The sequence below is a fragment of the Xiphophorus maculatus genome, chromosome 14, assembly GCF_002775205.1.
Source record: "Xiphophorus maculatus strain JP 163 A chromosome 14, X_maculatus-5.0-male, whole genome shotgun sequence".
In the NCBI taxonomy this organism is placed as follows: Eukaryota; Metazoa; Chordata; class Actinopteri; order Cyprinodontiformes; family Poeciliidae; genus Xiphophorus; species Xiphophorus maculatus.
Genome location: NC_036456.1, coordinates 18774576 through 18798370, shown reverse-complemented (window position 1 = coordinate 18798370; position 23795 = coordinate 18774576). Strand labels below are relative to the sequence as shown.

The following is a 23795-nucleotide window of genomic DNA, read 5'->3' as shown; positions in this document are numbered from 1 at the left end:
CATTTCAAAAAAAACTATGAATCACTTCGGCATGAATGAACAAATACACGTTGTTAGTATTTACTTTAAGTAGACACTGTAGAAGAAGAGGCAAAGCTTGACTGTACTTTACGCTCTATTTAATCAGTTTCCGGCGGTTAGTGGACATCTGTGACTTTATATACAGCCTGTCTCCTGCTTCTGTGTCCCTTCGCGAGCTAACACGCTGTATGAGGGCCTGGCATCAGTCCCAGAACTTCATGTCTGATGCCCAGCAATATGGGCTTGTAAAACACACACACACACACCAATGTATGCTACAAAAATAGGTGCAGAGGTAAATACAACTTGGATCCAGTACATACCACCTACAGGTACGTATGTCCCAAAAATATAAAAATAGTATCACAAAATTACATGAAATGTTTCAGGTTTTTGTATCTTTGTCACTTGTTTTCCTTCATACAATACAAGGGATTTTTTCTTGTATTATTATTTTTTTTGTTGTTGTTTTATGTAAATTTTATAGAAAATAAGAATGAAAATATCTAGTGAGGCTGACCACATCTACCCATATCACATTCATGTTGCACTGATAAACAAAACAAAAAAAGTCCAAGGCCAAAAAAAAAATTATAATAATTGACCATAGAACTAGAATATGTATTTGCCATGCTGCACACTGTTGGTCAGCTGGCAGAAAGAAGCCTGCTATGCTTATCCCACAATCACAAGACAAATTAAGCATTTTGAAAAAAGGACAAAAAAACTTTTGGATGTCACAGATAACATCATTACCTAAGGAGTAGGTAATTATCCAATACTTTCAAAACTGTTTGATAAGTTGCAATTTTCTGTCTTAAATCAAATCAATAACGCCTCATAGTACAATTTTATTTAAAATCAGGTCAAAGTGAACGGCATAAAGGAAATTGCAGTGGTTTTGAAGCTTGACTTTTTAAAACTGGTTTGAGCTAAAACCAGAAACTAGGCTAATGTCAAGCAAAAAAATTGAAGTTCATCATTTTTTTTTTTTTGTATTTTCCAGATTGTTGATACTGAAACAGCAAACAGCAGGAGTTCCTCTAAATCAAGCTACACAAAAAATTAGCTAGAATTAATTCACAATACCTTATTGTGTCTATAAATCTGAGTTATTTCAAAATCAAACCGGAGATGAATGGCTTTAAAAAGTCTCACCTCCGTCTTTCCTTTCCCCACGCAAGATTTCCTCTTCTCTTCCGGTACGGCCCAATCAATCTGAAGGAAGGTGAGAAGAAAGAACCAGATACGTCAACAACTGCTTACCAATAGCTGATCAATATCAGATTAATCACATCCTGTAACCCAAAAAGATTTGCTATTGTTGCCTTTCACTGGAACAAGCTGATCTTTAAAGATCCTTTAACTCAAATATGTTATGTTCATATTATCAAGAGGTGAGACTCGCTCTTTTCTCAAACTCTGGAAGAAGTTTTCTTGCACAGTTTTCTTTCTTTGCCTCATGTGTCTGAAACATGAGGCAAAAGGGCAAATCCAGGAAAAACAATCCAGTTAAAAATACAACACTTTGTTATTTATAATCCATATCCACATGTGTGAGATCCAGAAGTGATTGAAACTTGTCTTCTCATCTTTTTGGAATAAAAGAAAATTTGCTTTGAGCATAATTCACCCTTTCCCTTAGCATTTTTTATGATTTTTTTTTATCAAATCAAGCCTGTTCTAGTGTTTATGTCATATACATGTTCTCTAACTTTTATGAGCTGATCATCAGGATTTTGAATAGAACAGAATAGAAATATACTTTATTGTCTCACAATGGTTAATTTTCTGTGCAATAGCAATACTGTACAGAAAAGGCAAAATGTCAACATAAATACTTTGTAGTTATAAAAAAAATACTCCAGAGGATTTCAGGGTGACATACTTATAAAACTCATAGGTTTACAAGAATGAATAGTTTTCTCAAATTACTTATTTGTTTCATCTGGTGTGAAAAGGAAACATTTGATAATTTGGGTCCATTTCTATCCACACAGCCCACACACATATAAATTTGCTCTTATCCTGCACTGCAGCATCACCTTTTTTGGCGGTTGCTTCAGGTTGTTGGTGTCCACAGCTAGAATGGCATCTTTGGCGCCCAGGAAAAGGGTCCCTTTGGAAGAGTCCAGCAGGAAGGTGCTGAAGTTCGTCACACCCTTGAATGTCTCTCGCTCTGCTGGACAAAACAGAAAAAGAAGGAGAGGAAGAATTAGCGCCATTTCTCTGTCTGTGTTTGTTTTGAATCTGTTGTTCATGTGAAGCTCTGTATTTGAATAAAATTCACTCCCCTGGGAGACATAAAACAAGCTAAATAATAAAACATAGTAATGTACAGTAAACAATAGAATCTTCTCTACATAATACATGGTGTGCTATATCAGCTATATTTGTCTCCCCTTCTGAAACGGATCACATAAATCAAATCCCAGAAGCTTTTGAACAGCGCTCCAGCTCTTGTTTGCTTTCTCAGTCAGTCACTCTCCCTCCTACTCTTTTCCTCTTTACAACAAAGCACCAATGGTGTGTGTGTGTGAGGGGGTGTATGTATGTATCCCCACTACAGAGAGGGGAAAAGCACAGCTGTTTTATTCAGTGTCTTTGGTGGAAGACTTTAACTGAACCTGTGTGTTTAAATGAGGGGAAATCTGACAGATTTCACAGCTTTTCTTTTCAAGCTGATCTATAATGAAAAGGGCCGGACATAATTACGGACAGAAGAGACACACACACACGCACGCAGCACAGCATTATGTCCAAAGAGGTAACTCAAGAGACTAGTTTGCACACGCAACCTGATAAAACACAAACATACTGTACCCACTGATCACAGAGGATTTAACACTGATGCTGATCATTCAGGCATGGGATGTAAAGCGACACAAACAAATTTTACTAATTAATGAATCATGACTCTCATCAACAACACGGCTTACAGTTGTGTGCAGTTTTAGGCCCCAGTGGAAAAGACGCATCATGTTTATCCTGTGGGTACAGATCTGCTCTTCAAAATCCATTGTTACACCAATAATTTATGCAGAAGAAATCTGCTAATAACTAAAATTAAATGAACTACAACATAAAAAAAGAACAAACACTACACATACGTTTATACTCTGCACTACAATGACTGCCTTCCGTTCAAGCAACGTACTGCATTTCCTTTAAACATTTCCATAATGGAGGAGAAGAAGACAAAGAGTAAACACAAACAGCATGGGCTGCATGCCCACTATTAACTACCAATGGTGCCAAAATATGATTAGCAGCATTCAGCTGCCAAAACTCATGTCTGTAACATAATTCTTTCTCCTGATTACTATTCATCAAAAATAAGATTATTTAGTAGTATTTAAGATTTCACTTTACAGCTGGCAACAAAACAAACACACAAAAAGAGCAATCTGCAAGGATAAAACATATGTAGCACAAATCTTTAGAAATGTTGTGCATGATTTAGAAAAGCAGCAGCAAATATAGTTTATTAGTCCATGTCCAATGAAATGGGTACAAGAACCTGTATAGAGCAGACAAAATTACCTCAGTTATTTCCAGATAAATATATTTTTTATTATTTCAAACGCCACAAACATCCAGACATAAAAAGTTTCTTGAATGACCAAACAACTTTAGCAGAGAACTAGTTTTAATTTGGATCTGCTGTTTGTTACAAAGACTCATTTTCCACTTCCATTTTTCCTCTTTAGTTGACTCTATAAAAAATATCACAAATACCATTTCGAAGGGCAGAAAAATGTTATTTCACCTCCAACAAAATGATTTCCAAAAGAGCTATTTGAAGAAGACTTGGCATATAGATGATCGAGTGAAGGACACTGAATCTCACAGATCCATTGTCAGAATTTTTTTAGATTTCTTAAAAACAGGAGTTTCATATTATTTTAGGCCTGACATTTTCATTTTACTCTCCATTTGTCCACTCTACCCATTTTTCCTCAGTGGTACGTGTAAATCTGTTGTCGTGGTCACCTTCAAAGACTATGCTGAAATGAAAAACATCAGAAATGTGAAGATTTACTGACCAAGACCACTTTGAAAAGGTCATAGGAAGTTTGGGCTGCAACCATTACTGAAAAATGTTTAAATGAAACAACTAGAGCAGCATCCAGGTGTTTTCTCTTGTCTTCTCTAATGATTAGATGGAAAAGCAGAGAGGACAGATGAGGGAGACAAACTCATAACTATTTTGCAGGTCCAGCACATAGAAAAGCAAACCACCTACAGTATATCTGGACTGTGTTCAACAGAATAACACAAAGACATCAGCTAGCTATGAAAAGCCCAGTTCAAATTCTCTAAATTACATAAAACTTAGATTTCCTGGAAGATTTCAATGGACAGAAAATGTATCCAAATGCATTTTGGAGCAACATGACCTCTAGTGTAGCAGCTGTCGACTGAAAGATTTACACCGGCGCAATCATCCTCTGTTTCTTTTACGTCGGATGAGACTCAAAGCGCCACATCAGGGCAGCCTGATAAACGGCACTCAGCGCTGACATGGTTTTCCACTTAAGAGACCGTCCGTCTGTCTGCGCTGCGTCGTTCGGTTCTGCAAAACGAGAAGACCCCAACAGCACACTGACATCTGCCAGTAACCCAATCAGACACTTTCTCTCCTCTCGCCTCTGTCCAGACCCCACCGGCCAGATAGCCCGTGTCTGTTTCCCATAACATTTCACATGAATGTCATTTCTCATTTACTAAGAAGCCATCTGTTCCGCTAATGGCCTCCAGGCTGTCAAATCACAAGAGCGGCTCTCATTCGCCTTGCGCTTCCTGGAAATTAGTCAAAGTAACGACAAAGATGTTGAGCAACACAAGAATAGAATGTTAAATGTCTTCTGTAGAAGTGGGCTTTTATCGTATTGTTTACCATTTATCGTGAAACAATTCTTATAAGAATTTTGATTTACTGTTATGATAAATTTCAGCTGTAGATGTTAAATACTTCTTTAAAAAACTGACAGTGTGTTTGGAAATGTTATTTTTACTTTTCTATTCATTTTTGGTTCCATTAACGCATCAATAAATGTCAGTAATTTCAAAAATATGATGAAATGCAGCTACTGGGAGCAGTCCAGTGATATAAACCACACTTTTCTAAGTAAATGGCATCTTGAAGAATCTTATTTCAGATGACTGTTTTTCAAGACCAATATTTCTGTTTGTGGCGTTTGAATGATGTGCCATTTTGTCTACATACTGCAAAGATATTTATCACCTAAAAAATAAGTAAATGGTTTTTTAATCTTTATCGTTATCACAACAGTACCATATTTTGTCATTCTAAATCCTTATTGCCCATCCTCCACTACATAACTGGCAGATTATTACACTTATAATAGGAGATTTTTCCCATGTGACCAGTGAAACAATCTGCCAATGGAACTAGCACTTTTTCATCAATGTCAAGGAATTATTGACTTCAAACAAGCTCTTATAACTTTCTGAGCAGTTACTTGTAAATTAGTTCTATCTTATTTCAAGTGTAATAAGAGATTTGCACTTGAAATGAGACCAAAAATACTTGGTAATGTTTTGTGTTTTTGCTGTGTAGTTTTCAGCCCAGTTTTCCCACACTAGATCGATCACTCTAATCTCTTAAAAACACAAAGAACAAGTAGTAAAACCATTTTTTTAATTTCCTTTTTCTGTTGCCATCCCAGCTTTTTGTTGCCCTCACACCTCACAACCCTGAGTCGACTTCTTCAACAGCGTATTTCTTCATTTCAGGACTCACACACATACATATGCATGCAGCCATGTGTAGCAAAGTAGACATAAGTGTTAGTGACACGAGCCAAAGGCAAGATCTGGAGCCACGTCCTTGTGAACTCTCCTCACTTGCTGTGTAGGACACACGCACGCACACACACATCAACTTGCACATGATGGCACCACCTGCTGTTCACCCAATGTAGAGAGATGATTCCTAGAGCTGCACCATCTGCCTCTACATTAGCAAAATGCAGGACTCTGACAGACATACACACTCTATTATAATCTAAGTTTTTAATTTATATCTTTAAGGTAATTCCAACCACTGTTAGCTTGCTGCACCTCATTACGTTTAAATCCCACATCCAGTTTGTGGGAGTTTACTTCCTCATTAATATGGAGCGTATGCATGTGGGTGCAGATGTACTTCTCCGGCAGAGAAGCCTTACAATAACATAAAGTTTGAGATGGATTTACTCCTTTGACTGAAGGTGATTTTTACTCTAACCAAACAAACTGAGGTCAGCCAAAAGTAGACCAGTTGATGCAGTTGTTAGCGCTGTTGTCCTGTAGCAAGAAGATTTTCTCCATTACAGTGAGGATTATAATACCAAGGTGACACATGCAGTAACAAATAACAGGTGGGTAGGCTTTTATTTATAAGCTATAATCTCTAAAATCTATGTATGCAAAAATGTATCAAGAAGACTGAGGATTGGGACTCTAAACAGAGTGTACAACTTGCATAGCCCAGAATAAAAAAACTTTTACATCAATCAATACAATTTCACCACCATTTTATGTTAGCTTTAGCATTTTAGCCACTGAAATTATGCATATGGTGAGACGATTCAAGCATGCCGAGTGTGAATCAGCAACAGCAACTGAAATGCATCTAACCAAATATGGCTTCCAAGCTGACCTTTACGATTGTGATATTGCAACCATTGATATTGCGATAATAATAGCGAATCCATATATACTTACTTTTGCCCTTATCCCTTTGCTTTGGATATTTACTGTGAAAAGCAAGGCTAGCTCACATCTTCCCCCTGACCATCGGTCAAACAGGTTCAAACAAAGTACAACTGATTCTACAATCATACGTAAAGAAACTTTGCAATTAAAATAAATATTACAATGTCTAATGTTGTGCTTGTAGTAGCATGGTTTATGTTTCTGTAAGTAGAGAACTGTATGTATATGTTTGAATAAAACTAGGTTACAAATTACTTGTCATCTTTGCACTTGTATGTTTATGCAAATTAATCAGCAGCAAAAGAAAACATTTAATATTCTTGTTTCAGAATGTTAAGCTTCACAGTTTATTTATTCTGAATAAACTTCTGATTTGTTTTCCTTCTGTTTGGGGAATTTTGAAATGTGTTATTTTCTGTCCCCATGTGGTTTCAGGCTCTCTGCACCTGTTACTCATCTGCAATCAGCGCTCCAGCCATCAGTCAGTAAAACTTCCTGGTTCTTTATCAGATCCTCCTGTTGTTTTCCTGTACCCTGTCGGTTTCTGCTGGCTTATGCTAAGCTGACAGTTTCACGGTTTATTTTTTGAGCTCCGGAGTCTCAGTTCAATTATTTAAGTGAATCTGCCTCATGGTTCCCTGCCTTTCTGTCTCCATTTGAATCCTTTGGATTGATGACATCTTGAAGGTCTGTTTGCCCACAAGGAGCGAGAGTCGATTTTTATTTCTTTTTATCGTTAATTTTTTAAGGATCTGGGTGAAACCATTGTATCTTGATCTTGTCCAGTTTACCTGATAATGATTCAAGCCATAGTGGTTACTAACACATCAACAGGATATGCTTTATATTGGAATGTGACGCATTAAGAGATTTCTTGCATATGTTTTATCTCATTTATAGTCACATTTAGACAACTGATGAGCTTTCTTAATAGCAGCAATGTGATATTTTCTCATATGAGACAATAATATTGCACAAATATAAAAGTAGAATGTGTAATTATCTGAAATATGTTGAGAAAAAAAATCTTATCTAAGGCAAAAATCGAGCGGTAGCAGTATAAATGAGTAAGTACTCCTAAAATACAAAATTCTCTCCCCCACCATGAATCATTCATTTATTATACATTAAACATGACAGAGAGGCTTCCAGGGAGGTATGCCAACAGCGAATGTGTGTGTGTGTGCGTGCACGGGGGTGGGTGTGTGTGTGTTGTCCATTAAGGATTTAATAATCTGACTTTTGCTCTGAGGGACCAACCTCAGTCCTGCGGCTGCAGGGCACCGAGGGACCAAGTGGGAAGTGATAAATTATACACCTCCCTTCTTCTTCTGTCAATCAAAACTGACGGGATGGAGAGTAAAGCTGGAGGGAGAGGCGCACATGTTCCTTCCCCCACAGTCTCTGAACACACACGCCTACTCACCCCCACACACACACACGTGAATGTTCGGCGCCTGCAGAGAGACAGGACACAGCTGCACGATCACCACAATCCCACAGACACACGTGTGTACAGCCACTCAGTGCCATTTTAAATTATGCAGCTGCAGCTTCCTCTAAATGATACGTTTTGGCAAAACTACTTCACAGGTTAATGTAGAAAAGCAGCTATTGGTGGAACCGTCTGAACGAACTGGGAGTCTGACCCACTCCATGTTTGCTTCTTACCCTAAATTACTGCATCTCTGTGTGCCGAAGAGGGAAAACGGCTTTCCTGTTCTGTTCTGTTGGTCATAAACACCTGTTGAGAGTTACCCAACTGGGGTGATTAAAATTTATGGATAATTTTAATGTCTAGTTTCAGAACAAACACAAACATCAATATCAGGCTAGTTTGTGAACCGCTTCCGGTTTTTTCTAACGCCTTTCAATTTAGGCGGGTAAAGCTAAATCCTTTGTCTCTTCAACTCCAGAATAACAAAGCTCTTAGTCGTTTGTGTATCTTTGAATGTCTTCTCAATGTTATTTATTTCAGTTTTATTGTAGAGAACTTGAGTCAGCCTTAATGTTGTTTTTAGAGTGATTTATAAATCCAGTTTATTTAAGTAGCTTCTCAAGGCAATTTGCACAACAAATAGAATCAATTCATACACTGAACTGAAGATTTTCAAGAATTTTCATGCTATGACAAGAGCAAATAACGAGAATGAAAATGGATTAGATAACTTGTCCTGTTAGTAGAAAAGGAAGTCAAGTTTTATTGTTTTTTTTTTAATGTTTCATTGTTCGAATTATGAAGCTGAGCTTGAGATGCTGCTCACCTACAGTTCTAATGTCTAATGTAACGTTCATCACCAAAGTGCTGATCAGAATAAACACAGAAACATTTTTAACATTTTTGGAACATTTATTTATCTTTATATTGTTTCTAAATTGCTCATTGTCTCTGCTTTGACTGATGACAAATGTCAGCTATTCAAGTATATCCTGCCTTAAATGTTAGTAGATTGTGTCAAAATTAGAACTGAAGTCAGTTTGCAAAAGATTATCATTAAATTTCAAACGAAAGCATCAACAAGTTAGTAAAAGTCCTCTAAAACCGACAAAGTGAAATACAAAAAATCCTAAAAATACAAGTAAAAAATAGAACATTTGAAACAGACTCTGTAAACAAAGAAACCATGTAGAGCTTTGCTCTCTACTCAGCTCCTCTGACCATATCTTGACACAAACTGACACACTTGAAAGCCACTGAAGCAAAACCGCAAACCCTGTGTGACATTTTTACGAACTTAGAAAATCTGGACCACGGACAACTTGACATGTATCAAAGTTACAGAATCAAAAGTCTTTTCAGCGGGAAACCAGTGAAAGTACTGGAGTTTTATTCGGCTGTATGGAGAAACCAGTAACATAACCTTTTCAAAGGTTTGGGCAACATAGACTTAAAGTTTTGTTAATTGTGATATCATTGTGATAACTATACAAACTATTTATTATTTATGTTTTAGGTAACTGTATGGCTTTGACTACATTACACAGCAGTCATACCCCCACAAACACAAATACTGCTCTCTATAAACATAATCATTTCTAATGCACTCCTTTAGCACACCACTCACATGAATAAGTGTGACTTGTATCGCTAAACTGCAGACAGTAACCACAATTAATATTTTCAATTTTTAATTGATATTGATTGAACAAACAGTGGAGAAAATAGTAAAACTAACAATCCCAACAACACGGACAGTTTTGGGGATTTAAACATCATTGATTTTAACAACGTGAGAAGAATAAATCAAAACTCTTATGACAAGAAATATATCACAATAAATGATGAACAACACGATAAATGACTACCCCTCCCCTACTTGTTGCTGGTGTGCAACCTAGAAATGTCTTTGGTCGAAAAAACACAGACAGCCCACCAGGGCAGACAAGCAGCTAATATGAGTTATTTTATACTTTTGTTACTCTATAAAACACAGAAAAGCAAAAAAAAAAATGTATTCTGTGCATCAGACAAATAGAAACTGCCATTACATTTATTTCTTAGTTTTCTTTAAGTTTATGCATCAAAATAACAAATCAACGTTGTTTATAATGACTAATAAAACTAACATTTGTTATGCTTTACTATTTCAGCAGCAATAGGAATAACTGCTGCTTTACTCTTTCAGTCAAAAGCAATTTGATAATGGTGTCAAATTGTTTTAAATGTTTGACTAAATACTGTAAATGCTGATATCTGTATTTCCATTAAAAATTAAATTTAACTGCAGTGACTCATTTCATTAAAATTTAAGATTATAGGTTAGTTAGTTAGTTAGTATGCCAAATGCACTAAACTGACCTCTGCAGTTAGACATCACAAGGCGTTACAATGTTTATTCAACCAAGTTTGTTTACTTTCCAGTTGGATAAATTAAATCCACACCAAATTGTTTCTCTGGTTAGAGAGTGTCTGCAAATGTCAGTATGTCAAATTTAATAGCTTATAAAACTTGGACCTGTGGCATTTGCAATGTCTGAGGCAAAGAAATAAATATATAAATTAAAAAAACAAACATTTCCTGTTAAAAAGTCCGTATTTGTGTGGGTGAGGCGCTTTTCTTAAACAAACCACAGACCGAAGCGCCGCTGAGCATAAAACTGAAACTGGGTGTGGTATAAAAGCTCTGCAGCTAAATATTAAATCTATGTCAGCATGGGATCATAAACTGTTCAAGGGGAGGAAGAGAAGCAAATTCAGCTTTTCTGATAACAGAAGCTCACGTAAAATATTCAATAATTTGATTTCACTGTCAGGAAGGAGCCTCTAAATCAGTTATTGGTGCCATAAATAAAGCTTAGGTTTCATATTATAAGAGTTAAAAAGTCTTAAAAAATAATAACCTATTATAATTTATAACAGCAAAGAGTTTTTTTGTCAATGGTAATTAATTTTATTGGTGCTGGTTGATTCTAATTGGAAATTGGCAGAGATTTAGTGTTATTCCATGTAATGTGTCTATAAAACAGAACTGAATATCTTATTTGCATGTAACTAGAAATGGCAAAACCTGCAATCAACTATTGCAAAGATGATATATTGTGTGGACCTTACTTAAATATACTTGTGTTGTAAAAAGCAACACCACATAGAATAGACTCTCTTATATTTAGCAGACGTTTCCATGTGGAAAAAGCTCTGTGGATTGGAGTTTGGATCGGGCCTAAAAAAGTCCAAGCTGACCCGGCTCGAGTCAGTAGACATTGTATCCGAGCCTGATCCAAGCTGACTAATTAAATTTAATTATAAGTCTGAGTCTGAAGTAAATCTGAAATATTTTAACCAAGATGTTACTGCTTTAGATTTTAGACCATAATTGGAGTAGGCAGTTTGACTTCTGCTGTTTCTAGATTTATCTCCATTTTGTTGCTTTTTGGGCCATAAAGTGTTAAATAGAGAATTAATACTTAATTCATGCTGATTTTTTGATTTTCTCTTGAGCAGAACATCTAAAGGGCTGGAAGTGGGCTGATGTAAGCTGTGCTAGATCTGGAAGTAGTTTTGTACCCAGATTTCAGGTGAACACTAGTAAAACACCCCCCCTGCGGTACGAGAACTACCTGTTTGCTTTTACCGTTGAGCTGTGATGTAACAGTAAGCAAGAAACATGTGTGAGCAGGGGGAGAGCCATTAGTCACAGCACAACAATTCCCCTCATTCGAATGGCTGGTGACACTGTGGCCTTCCTCCTCTCCACTCAGAGGTGAAGACATCAAAAAAGTCAAGTGACCCTGAGACACAGCCTTGGCATCTCCTTTGAGGTTCTGCTTAAGTGGGGGCAGCAGCACACATCAGTGAGGTCTCAGAGGAAATGGGGGGATTATGAGGCATGAAAAAAGGGTTGAGAGCGAGAGCAGAGGAGCTGAAATCGATATAAAAATCAGGAATAAGCGTAAAAGGTTGCAGCAGTTGATGGTGCACTTTATCATTTAATGGAATGCTACTCTTCTACTTTCTTATTCCCGTTTATTCTATTTATCTCAATTCTTCCTCTTGGATTGCGGGTTTGCATTCATGTTTAAATTTGGATGAATTCAGATGAATCCTTTCAAAATACACCTTCAACTCCCTCACCGCCACATTCCCATTTCCAACCTCCCATTTACCTCCACCCCCCAATTTCCCAATGTCTCTCCAACCCCCACTCCCCTCTCCCTCTGGCTGTGGATGATAAGCGGTGGCACTACTAATCAGGCTTGCCCTAAATTCGCCCGTGCCCCGCAGGATTAGCTTGTGTGTACACTGTTGATTCAGAAGCTGGTTGCCAGCAGCGGGATTCTCCCAGTCTGCACAGAGAGGAAGTAAATAAAGCCCAGTGTGAATGAGAAACTCCACTTCTGTTTCAATGAGTCATCAAGTTGAAATAATTGTGCTATTTTTACCCTACAGTAAGTAAAACTGTACTGCTAAATAATTCAGCAGTTTTTGGAGTATAATTAGTTTCGCAGAATATTTTCCCAGAGAAGTTAGAAATCTTTCATCGCACAAAAAACACTGCTAAGTGCATTAGAGAGCACTAAAGGTGAACTAAACTACGTAAGAAGTAGCCCATTAAATGCTTTTAAAAATAGTCCCTTCCAGTAAAATAAAAAGAACAATTTTCATCAAAGGAGCCCACACACCTGCCTTACAGGGTTTGGGTTTCTTGGTGCTTGATTTAGACTAAACAACAGGAAAAATCTTTGTTTCCTCGGCCAAAAAAGAACCGAAGCAGACATAACATCAGCCATAAAAGAACAGTTGTTCTGTCTCCGCTGTTTTTATCCTGCAGAATAAAAAAGTGTCTTCATTGTGTAATCAAGGAGCAGAAAAAGCCTTCAGTGTAAGAAATGCATGAGATTTTAACATGTTCACATTAGAAAATGATGAAGTAGTTTGTTTTTTTTTCTTACTGCTTTTAATGCTTCTCTAACGGGGTGGGTTTTGTGCCCAGTAGAGCGATTTACAGATGTTTCCCCCTGGTGCAGACGGAGCAACAGGAGACAAAAACAAGACGGATAAAATACAAATACAGAGGCAAAAAACACACACAACTGTAACACTAACCCAACTGTCTGCACAGAAAGTCAGTTTAGATTTCTACGAAACTGTGTGCACTTTGTGTGTTTTATCTGCTGAGCTCACAGCCACTCGGTGAGCCCCACACGTTTCTCAATAAAACTCCAGAAACCACACAGCGGCGGTTAGCATCTGCATGTAGTAAAATCCTCACACACAGCGGCCAGATGCCACACGTGATTAAACGACAGCTGATCGGAGTCGAATGTGTGTCGCTGATCAACTCTGGGGTCGCAGTGAGAATGCTGCTTAAGCTGGACAGGCGAAAGGAAATAAACTTATATAAGGAAAACAACAGGGCAACAACAACTGTAAACATTAAATAAGTTTCAAATCTGCTCTCCTGGATGATCACAGCTGTTTTCTACTACAACTCTGTTGATTTTTGTTGCTATGCAATGCAAAAAAACCACAAAATATCTTAGTATTTTTATCTGGTAACTTTTCAGCAGAATATAGGAACTTAGCATTGATGACGAAGTACTAATAAATGAAAAAATTTGCAAGTAGAACAAGATATTTTCCCCATCTTATAAGCCAAAATGTTTTGTTAGAACAATATGGCTATTAATTTTGTCTTATTTCAAGCATACCAAGATATTTGGACTCAAAACTAAACCAAAACTACTTAAAATGTCGTTTTACAGAGTGGATCTATAAGGAAAGGAAAATATACTGGTTTCTTCTCATGAAACTGGTAATTCCTACAGAAAACCACAACCTTTGACTCCATTTCCACAGCTCAAATGAAACTCACCCCCAGGATCTGACTAATATTGTGAAGGTGGCCATGTGCTGATTTAGTTTCAACTGGTGGCAAAGCAGCAAGTAGGAGTCACTGTGACTCATTTGAGTTTAATGATTAACAAAGATAGTTTCCTGTCCGTCGCCAACATCGTCAACATTAGAACTGGGCCTGTTAAAGTTAATATTTACCTTGTCATGATTACTAGCAGTTTTAGTTATTCTGTCTATGTAACCATTCAATCCATTTTACTTGCTTTACCATTGTTTAATTTTATAGATGACTAAGTCACTTGTATTTCTCCCTTTTATTAACACAGGAGTGTTTCATGCTGCAAATGGCAAAATGTTGCATATGCAGTTTTTATTTAGAACTTTAAAACAGAAAATAGTAGAGATGCAGCATTGACAAGAACTAGCCTATTTGACCTTGGTCTCTATTTGGTGTAAAAATCATTCGTTTTTACTTTCTATTCATTAATGGTATCAAAACTACAAACTCCAACCATGCTCAGTTTTTAAATTCATCAACCAGCAGCATGTACATCAATGTTCTTCTGAAAACAATAAAAATCTAATCAATTCTTTGGACATGTTTTAATGCACAGATAGAGAAAATATTCCAATTAATTTTTTATTCTGTTGGATTTAAAATGACTCCGACTATCAATGAACCTGCAGAAAAAAAACATGTTTCCCACCAGATTTTGGTGAATTCGTAAACTTCTGGACGTTTTATAGCAGGAAGCTTCCATAAAGCATTTTTAAGGATTCAGGGAACAAGAAGTGAATAAAAGAAGAAAATGTGTTGCAAACAGACATAGAAAGCCAAAATATCATCAGACATCTTTCAGTATTTAGAAATCAATCCAGTCTACTACCAGAAGATGATCTGCTTTATATCAGAGTCAATAGCACTTTTATTTTTAAAAAAAGTTTATCACAATAATAAAGTGTTTATTTTGAGGGGCTAATAAAGGCCTATTTTGATAAATTTATTCATGTAATACAAAAAAATCATTTTAAATATGAAAACAGTGTATCTGTATGACACAAGCAGAGTTAAATAAGAGCATAAGCTACTTGGGTTTATACATGCGGGTTCTGATTCTAATATGATGATAAATGTAGAGAATAAAATGAGTCATCAAGGACTTTATAACCATGAATCTTAAGTTGATTCATCCTTCTGCTTGCCTCATGACCACGTGGGTTTTCATACAGTGTCACTTCCTTGGCTTTTGTTAGGGTGTCTTAAGAAATTACTAAAATAAAACAAAAATGGACAACACAAAAAACACATTTAGGTAGCTAGGAAGGAAGGACACGAATTCTAGAGAAATTTTCTTGAAAGATAGACTGAAATATGGGCATTTTGATTCCCTTTAACTATCTATAAATGTTGCGTTTCTTCTCATTTTTATCATGCTGTTTCCTTCTCATTTCTGTCCCCAGTACTAGAGCCATTGTGCTCTTAGATTAAAGCTAGAGGGTAAAGGTCATGTCACTAATAGTGATCTCATTCTCTCAATAAGATGTAAATTGGTGGAACAAAAATCAGTGGAGTGAACAAGAATCAAGGATTAGTGTCTTATCAACCAATGGCTAATGGCAGCTCAATTAAAAGGCGTTCAGTCAAAGAATCTGACCTTCAGGAATAAAAACAAAGCAATAATGTCCCATGTGGGATACGTCTGCCTTGCCTCAAAGAGGAGAAATCTACAGCCTAGAAGCCACAAGGTCCAATATTATTTTTCCTTTATGTAGTCCATCTCTTTTTTACCACAAGATTTTCTAAAGACGCCTGTCACAGTTAATAAAAACACGACTTGATCAATTCAATATAAATACATGACACCGCAGCACTTCTGCAAATTTCACACTGAAACCAGAGGAGACCTGAAAGGTGTCTCGAATGTGGTTAAAAACAAGAGAACAGTTTCCATCCATTGAGCCAGTTTGGCAAACCACACAAACACATGCCAGGTGACCCCACATCCTAAATCTCATAACCTAAACCTCCAACCGCGTCATTAACATCTGTTTCCATGGAGAGCTTTTCCATCAAATGTCGTGTCAGGAAACCTGACTGGCTTTGCTGGTTTTGAGTAAAATGGTGGTTTCAATTAAACCCGCACTGCAGGAGACTTGCCAATTAATTCAGACTGTCTTTACTCTCCGACTCGAGATTTCCGTGTATGGAATCGAAAACCTTTCAATAGCTTCACAATGTTTCCACTGTGTGAAGCCTAATATGCCCATTAATCAATGTAATTGTGTTGCCCTTATCCAGAATCTGGTCACTGGGTAACAATGACTACAAGAGAAACCCAGACCTCCGTCTCACCCAGCAGAACTCGAGCTCATTTGGAGGAATCCCAAGGCATTCCCAGGCCTGAAAGGATATTTAGTCCCTCCAACAAGTTGTTAGTCTGGCCCAGTTTCTCCTCCAAGGTGCCGATGAGGAATCCTGATCAGATGCCTGAGCTAGTCACACAGATTGATTTCAAATCAAAGGAGCAAAGTTCCTCAGCCATCAGACGTCCTGAGAGTCACATCTGATAGTCCAGTAGACTCGGTTTGATTAGGGACCAAATTGCAACATTTGTTACATTTTCAGCTGGTGCAGTTTGCTTTCACATTGCACTGTGTCAAACGAACCAAACCCTTTGAAAAACCTATTGACCCTCTAGACTGTGGTGGCGCTGCACCAAGAACCACTGAAGGAAACGACACAAAAACCTCTGACGACAAGAACAACAAGAAGCGCAACTTCCTTCTTCACAACATGTAAACAAAAATGTTGTGGCGTCAGATTTTTGCAGTTGTGGGATTTTTCTTTGGTTTGGTAAAAGACTACAAATCATTCCTCCCCCATCTCAAGAGATGAGCGTTTGTTTTTGTTGTATTTACCCAGAACACCCTGTGGTTTAGTCCATTTCTTGCTTTTGGAGCGGTCTCCAAATAGCACCAGAATTCACTTTAATCTAACCAAGATCTAGGATTGTAGGCGGACCAGTTAGTTTTTTCGGTCCACATTAGAGTTCAATTCACACATCACCAAACAAACTGGACTTTCTAGGCAAACAAACTAGAGACCGATTAAACTGGGTTAAACAGGGCTGGTGTGAATGCACCTTTAAAATTAACTACTGCAACTGGTCCAGTGAACTGCACACAACTACTGCACTTAATATTTCCTATGAATTTATATTTATTGATACAATAGTGGACGAACACTGCAACCTTAGTTTTTGGGGTTTACATCAAAATTAACTAACAAGACTTTAGCAACGGTGAATTGATGTATTGACTAATTAGGATTAGTCAATTAGGACTAGTTAGGATTAGTCAATCCTTATCACAATTACACTGTGATTAGGATTGACTTGTTCTTTCTTGTAAAGAGAAGTATTCTGATTTTGTACATGAAAAAAATACTTACATAGGTGGCATTTATTTCTCTGTATGCATCATCAGACAAAATTTGTCCTATAAAACCAAAGTGACATTTAAAATTTACTCTTAAGATAAAATAAAACATCACCAGTTCTACTGCCAACTTATTTGGGGCATTAATGATGTCCATGTCTGTTTTTGACTCAGAACAATGTGTCCTGTGTGTCAAACTGAACTTGGCCACAATTCAAAGCTGACACCATTTAGCCACAAGCAGCAGATCAACCCAGAGGGCATGTTTGAGCTGAAATAGAAACACCCTTCAATATTCTCATCAGAAGTAATTGTTTTCATATTAAACATTCTTAAAAATCTGTGTAGGATATTATCTTCTACCATCTGACAGCTGGTGTAAATCTTTTTTGGACGTCTTCCTTTACCCACTGACTGGCCTCCGTCCAGGTACAGTAGCTGCTCCTCATCCTGGATTCATCAGGATGGGGCTTCCCTCCTCACAGAGTTGCAAAGGATAATGGTCGCCTTGTTTCTGAGACATAAGTGACTCTTTTAAGTCTCTTTCTCACATTACAAAAATAATTGCCCCTTGCTGGGTTACAGCCGAAGCTCACCAGCATGCTGCAAAGCCGAAGCCGTGCAAACAGGCGCCTCACCATGTGGCAGCCGGTGTTTATCCGGGAGGTTTCGCTCCAGCAGTTTTCAGCAGACACTGACATAAACATGGCACCCTTTCTGACCTGTGGTCCCTTCCCCATACAGTCTGAGACTTTCACATGAGCTTAGCGCCACATCAGCTGATAATTCAGTATCAGTGTGTCCCTGTGAGGAAGAGGAAGGACCGTGGAGCCGAACAGAGACTCGTTTCATCAAGTGAGAGAGTAGAAATTTAGCCAGATTCTAAAGCTAGGAGGCAGAGAGAATGAGACAGAAGAAAAATAAATTTTAAAAAAATCACACAACGCTACTTGATGGAAACTTCTTTTTCCGTCTTTCTTCTTGGCAGCTTCATTAGGGTCAGGCTGAATCTCAGTTTGTTTGATGCTCCTTTAAATTGCATTTATTCCCAGCTCGCTGCCTCCATTGCACACACACTATGAATGTGTCTGAGCAGCTTTATAAACTATTTAGCATATGATCCCATCACAAAACTAAAAGCTCCACAAAAAGAAGAAACCAAGAGAGGGAGTACGAAAATAGAGCAGTATAATCTGAATAAACAAAGCCATGGGGCTGATCCAAACATACTGCATCTAAATCTGGTAAAAAAAAATACAACAACCAAACCACAAATTGACAAATATCACGCAAACGTACTGAAATAAGAATAAGAATGTCTTTTCAGTGCCCAGTAAATGCAACACTGTGGTCAATGTTTATTGCATTTAATTGGTGAGTGAGTTAAAACAAAGTCTACACAAATTAGTTCAGATGTGTAATCTTTATAAATAAAGATCAGAATCAGCAGGTCGGATCTCCAGGAAAACTGGAGGTTTTACCCGAGTAAAACATGGAAAGTATCCATACTGACATATTGTAGAATCGATAAAGACACACACCCCTTTCTTTGTGTCGTCCATAAATTTGCTGAGTCAAGAGACGGAGATGGAAAGTGCAGGGTGGACAGATATGGCTCCGAGATCGAGCCAGAGTCATTTTCTGAGCCTGTTTTTACCACTAGCGCTGTTGCGCATCGGTTCTCTTGTCTCAGGTGATATACGTCTTCAAAGGTCAAAGGGTTAACGGCTCTGTTCTTGTCGAATGAGTGCTGAGGTGCTCAGAGCCGCTGCAGAGCAGATAGCTGTGTGTGTCCTGAAGGCAACTCTCAGGATCCAGAGGCCAAATTGAAAGAGCAGATGGAGCGTTGTTCATCACCAATCTCTGCAGTATTGATCAATGGTTTAAGATTTATATACTAAGAATTACTAAAGTGATTAAAAATCTAAAGTTTAATGGCACATTTTTGAAAACTAACCTAGTATGAGTTTGAAGTTAGGTTTCATGCTCACAATTTAATGTTTTTACCAACCATAAACTCATATAACTTGATTTGCTGGATGAACAGTGCTTCTTGTCAGAAAATAATTACATGTCATACCTAACAGTTATAGATGCCACATGTGAATTTAAATGGATTTTTACTTAAGAGGTAAAATAACGTGACGTAACAAGCAAAATCATAAATAAAAATAATAGATAAAGAACAAGGACAACAAAAAGTGAACCTGTTTGAACCTATCATGTTTTAAATGTATTGTCCACCTTTCTCTTGTTGCTGAGCTTAACAACAAAAGAGCCACACCTTGTACAGTGCATGAAGATAACTTTGCCTAAAGACATCAGGGTGTGTGTGTGCTTGTCATTATGCATCACTACAATAGATTTGAACAAAGTCACGAAGGATAAAGGTCAGCGGTCTATCAGAAACAGTCGGCTTCATTCTGTCTTTGTCTGATCGTCAAAGACGTCTGCATCAGAAGGGGAAGAAATGATAGAAAGCCTCATTATGTTCCTTCTGAATGTGTGTTCTCTGTACCTTTTTGTTGTTCCTTACATGAATGGACCTGTTTTTTTCCAATAGAAGGATACCAACCTCATGAGTTTCCAATCGAATATCAACATCCTGTCAGAACTGCTTTTGCTTCATGCAGTGAAGTTAAATTCATAATATCTATGTTTTTGTGAGACATCAGGGGCTCAGCACAAGCATAATGATCTGTTAAAATGCTGATTATAATCGTTATATATTAATATATCAGAGTGGTATTTTACAAGAACATCTGCAGTTGAACGGCAATCAGAGTCTTACCAACGTTATTTATTCATTTCTTTCTATTTCTCAAACTTATGAATAAGCAGAAATAAAAATAAACACTTTACATGGCATCTATTTTTTTCATTTTGCTGAAAAACAAATGCAAATGAGAGAACTACAGAAAAATAAAATTTAAGTCTCGATAAAAATGAAAAATATTTAATTTTTTTAATCATTTATTGACAGCCAGCCCCAAAGAGACGATATTAAGCAGTGATGGCGACGCTTCTTTAATATTCATGCAATGACTGTCAGTCTGCAGCAATATGCGGGGGAGGGGCATAAACTATACAAGACAAAACTGCAACAATTGGCACGTCCTAATCAAAATTACTGAAACTATAAGAATGGTGTACAGTGAAATTTGGGTGGTTTCAAAACAAAAACACGGTGAAATTTTAATACTGGTGAGCAACGCCTGCTGCAAACTGGAATAACTGGGAAAAAAGTGATGTAAAATTGAGGGTTCGGTAGTAACACCAATAAGTAGCCTAAAAGGTTTGCTTCTGGTCAGGTTTCACCTTATAAAACCAGTTAGAGAAAGATCACAAACAACATTTCAGCGATTAGCTTGGATCTTAAAGCGTTTACTCTCAAACATTCCACTCAAAGTGAGTTTTCATACTTATGCAAAGGCTTTAAAAATGCACATCAATTGGATTTATTTTCATATTTGTTCCTGCTGACTGTGTTTACCTCCACACTACACGTTGTTCGGAGTCAGCATCTTGATGCCACTCAATCGAGAGCGAAGTGAGATTAATATCAAAATGAAAACAGCGTCCAATGAAGCATTTCTGTCACTTATGATGCATCGTGAACTGAACTGGGGAAATTTTCACTGCCTCCTTTATGCGCCATGTCTCATGTGTCCACTTCAGGATATTTACTGTCGTAACAACATATTTCCATCAGCTATCAGTCTTCTGTGAGGCGCATCTGTTCATAACTTAATGTAAAAAATGTTTCTTTGCAAGTCATTTGCAACATCTGTACCAAAACGACTTGAGAACTACGAACCGCAGCTGTTCGGCTGTTTCATCAGTGGTAACATCTTTTTATGCAGATAAACAAGAAGATCCGTCTCACATCCGCTTGTCTGATTGAATGTGTGAGTATCAATACGATCTCTTTCTCATCTTAGTTCGTCACAAATCACACATCATCATCTGCTTTGCGTGCTTCTCTGTAAATCTTTGCAAACAAATTGTTATTTGACACTTAATAGAAATGTCTGATCGTAATTTAGCATGCAATATGAGAAAGGTGGGAAAACTGACTTATTCTCAGGTGTGAGAACACCAAGCATACGCATTACGCTCCAACTTTAATGTCATGTGGCCTTGCAGTACCTAAAACACACACAAACACACACACACACAGGACAGTCCATGCTAAATAAATGATGTGTGTTATTTTCACTTCGGTGAAATTCTTGTGCTGATTCACTGCGTTTCAGTGAGCCGGGGTACACACGTTCAGCCAGCATGCATCATTAAGTCGTGATCTAACAGAGGTTTGAGTTTTCACTAGCTGAGATCGTAGATGCTGAACACACAGGGGCCATTTCTAAAAACAGAGGTGGGGAGTGAACGCAGGAATCTTATATGAAACTTCTGAATAGGTGAGGCAAAGTTCACAGCAGCAGCAGCTTGCATACATGCTGCAGCTTCGAGGGAGCAACGAACATGGGTTACCGTGTTTACTTGTATCTATTAAACAAACAACACTCAATTCACAGGAAATGTTTCACCTGTATAAATAGTTTTGTTTTTGTATCAAGTGTAATATACACTTCTAGGAAGGGAAATGCGCTGTTTCCCACAAAGCTCGGGTGTCTTTTTTTCATGAGACACTGTGGATCAAGTTGTACCAGTCAGTTTTCTGCTGCATATTTATGTCAACCTGGATTTGAACAAGCAACCAGGAAACCTGAAGTCATCTGAGCAGTACAGAGGAAACGATCCAGAGGCACAAGTAAGAGTCTTGTTTTAAAACAAAGTAGTTTCAGAAGATCCCACTTTAAAACTACAAGATTTGTCAAAATATTGTTGTGATTTGAGATTTCAGAAAGAACACTTAGAGTAAAACAATGAGCACTAAACCACTGGTTTAGCTGTGTACTATGGCCAGGAGAGCAAATCCCATGTTTCCTTAAAAATAGAGAATATACATAAGGTAGTGATAAACATAAACTAGTCATGTCAAAAGTCAGCTAGCTAGAGTTAGCTTGCTGCTAACTCTATTCATATAATAAAGAGCCAAAAACAGAAGCTAACCACTTCAGTTTTTGGAGATTGTAAAGCTAACTAGCTTTTTAGGTTCTGAATGCGACTTAAACAATCTTTGCAAAGCAAACTGCTAAACTGAACAAGAAATCTTAGCAATAATACAATTACAATTTTAAAGTTACAATTATCAGTATTCTAGCTGTAACCTTGTAGTATTTATTTTTAGTTTTAAGGTAAATATTATTAAATGAGATGCATTCTATTTTTCTCATCACAGTATCAAAATCCCCTGTGATCCCATACCTATATCCATCTTCAAATTGCATCTTGTGTTCTTTCTGAATGAAAATCAGAACTCCATTTATTCAACAGAAAGAATTTCTTCTCCTTTATAATTACCACTTTACCTGAAATCAATACTCTCCACTCCACGTGCGAGTGGATGCACACACTAAGAGATTCCTCATTGACCACCACTATGCTAATGGATAAATGTTTGTATGTTTTGAAGCTCGCCCTGGAAAATACCAAAGACACATAACTGTCAGACTCTAACGCCGTTAGGTCACTTCGGTGTTATCCTCTTCTCCTGTGACATACTGTACTGCTGCTACAGCTAAGTTATAGTTTCTATATTTGCCTGCAAGGTTGAGATAATGTTGGCTTGGCATTTATAAAATATCAGCAGTCAAGAGAAAGTGAAGACATACAGTAAGTAGCTGCCTATATTTGCACACACACAATAGAGTTGGTTGGAAATGTGTTTCAATCCATATAATATTATATCGTCCTTATTAAGCTGTATTTTAATGCTAATAGGGTGATAATAAGGTACTACTGACAGTTTAAATTTTTATTTATTTCCCTCTGCTTTAATATAATAAGGAAAATCCTGTTTTACCACAACAGCTCAATCAATACAATACAAACAATACATGGCATGACTTTGCTTCTTCTTCTTGTATACATTTTTTAACTCCTTGCATCAGATCTCAAAGACATTTAATGAGGCTTTTTCTGGAGCTTCTTATCTTCTACAAAACTGGGCAAAAATCTGTAAAAAGTCGATAGAAAATCTGCCAGAAAACTCTGATCAATGCAGCTCCACGTACAGTAATTTTTCCTGATATTACCTCACAGAATCAGCAACTAAATAACCAGCTCAAAAATGTTCAATCTTATCTGAAGAAGCTCGTTAATTTAAAGAGTTTCCCTGAGCAGATATGCCAATTGCAAAGCTACAGAAATTACACAGGTGGATAAAATCGATTTTTAATCTACGTTTGGCTGA

At 37.3% G+C, this 23795-nt stretch overlaps 1 protein-coding gene across 4 annotated transcripts in view; it reads right to left on the bottom strand.

Moving 5' to 3' along the window:
- Positions 1-23795, bottom strand: part of LOC102222347 (semaphorin-4F) — a 75075-nt gene that overhangs the window by 8400 nt on the left and 42880 nt on the right. For 3 of the 4 annotated variants that reach the window (XM_023346880.1, XM_023346878.1, XM_023346879.1), the window contains 2 exons: positions 2067-2203; positions 1180-1239 (listed from right to left, as the gene is read on the bottom strand). In XM_023346880.1, coding sequence (XP_023202648.1) covers positions 1180-1239; positions 2067-2203 — 197 coding nt within the window. The remainder of the gene's footprint in view (positions 1-1179; positions 1240-2066; positions 2204-23795) is intronic. The other variant, XM_005799632.3, reaches the window with a different exon arrangement.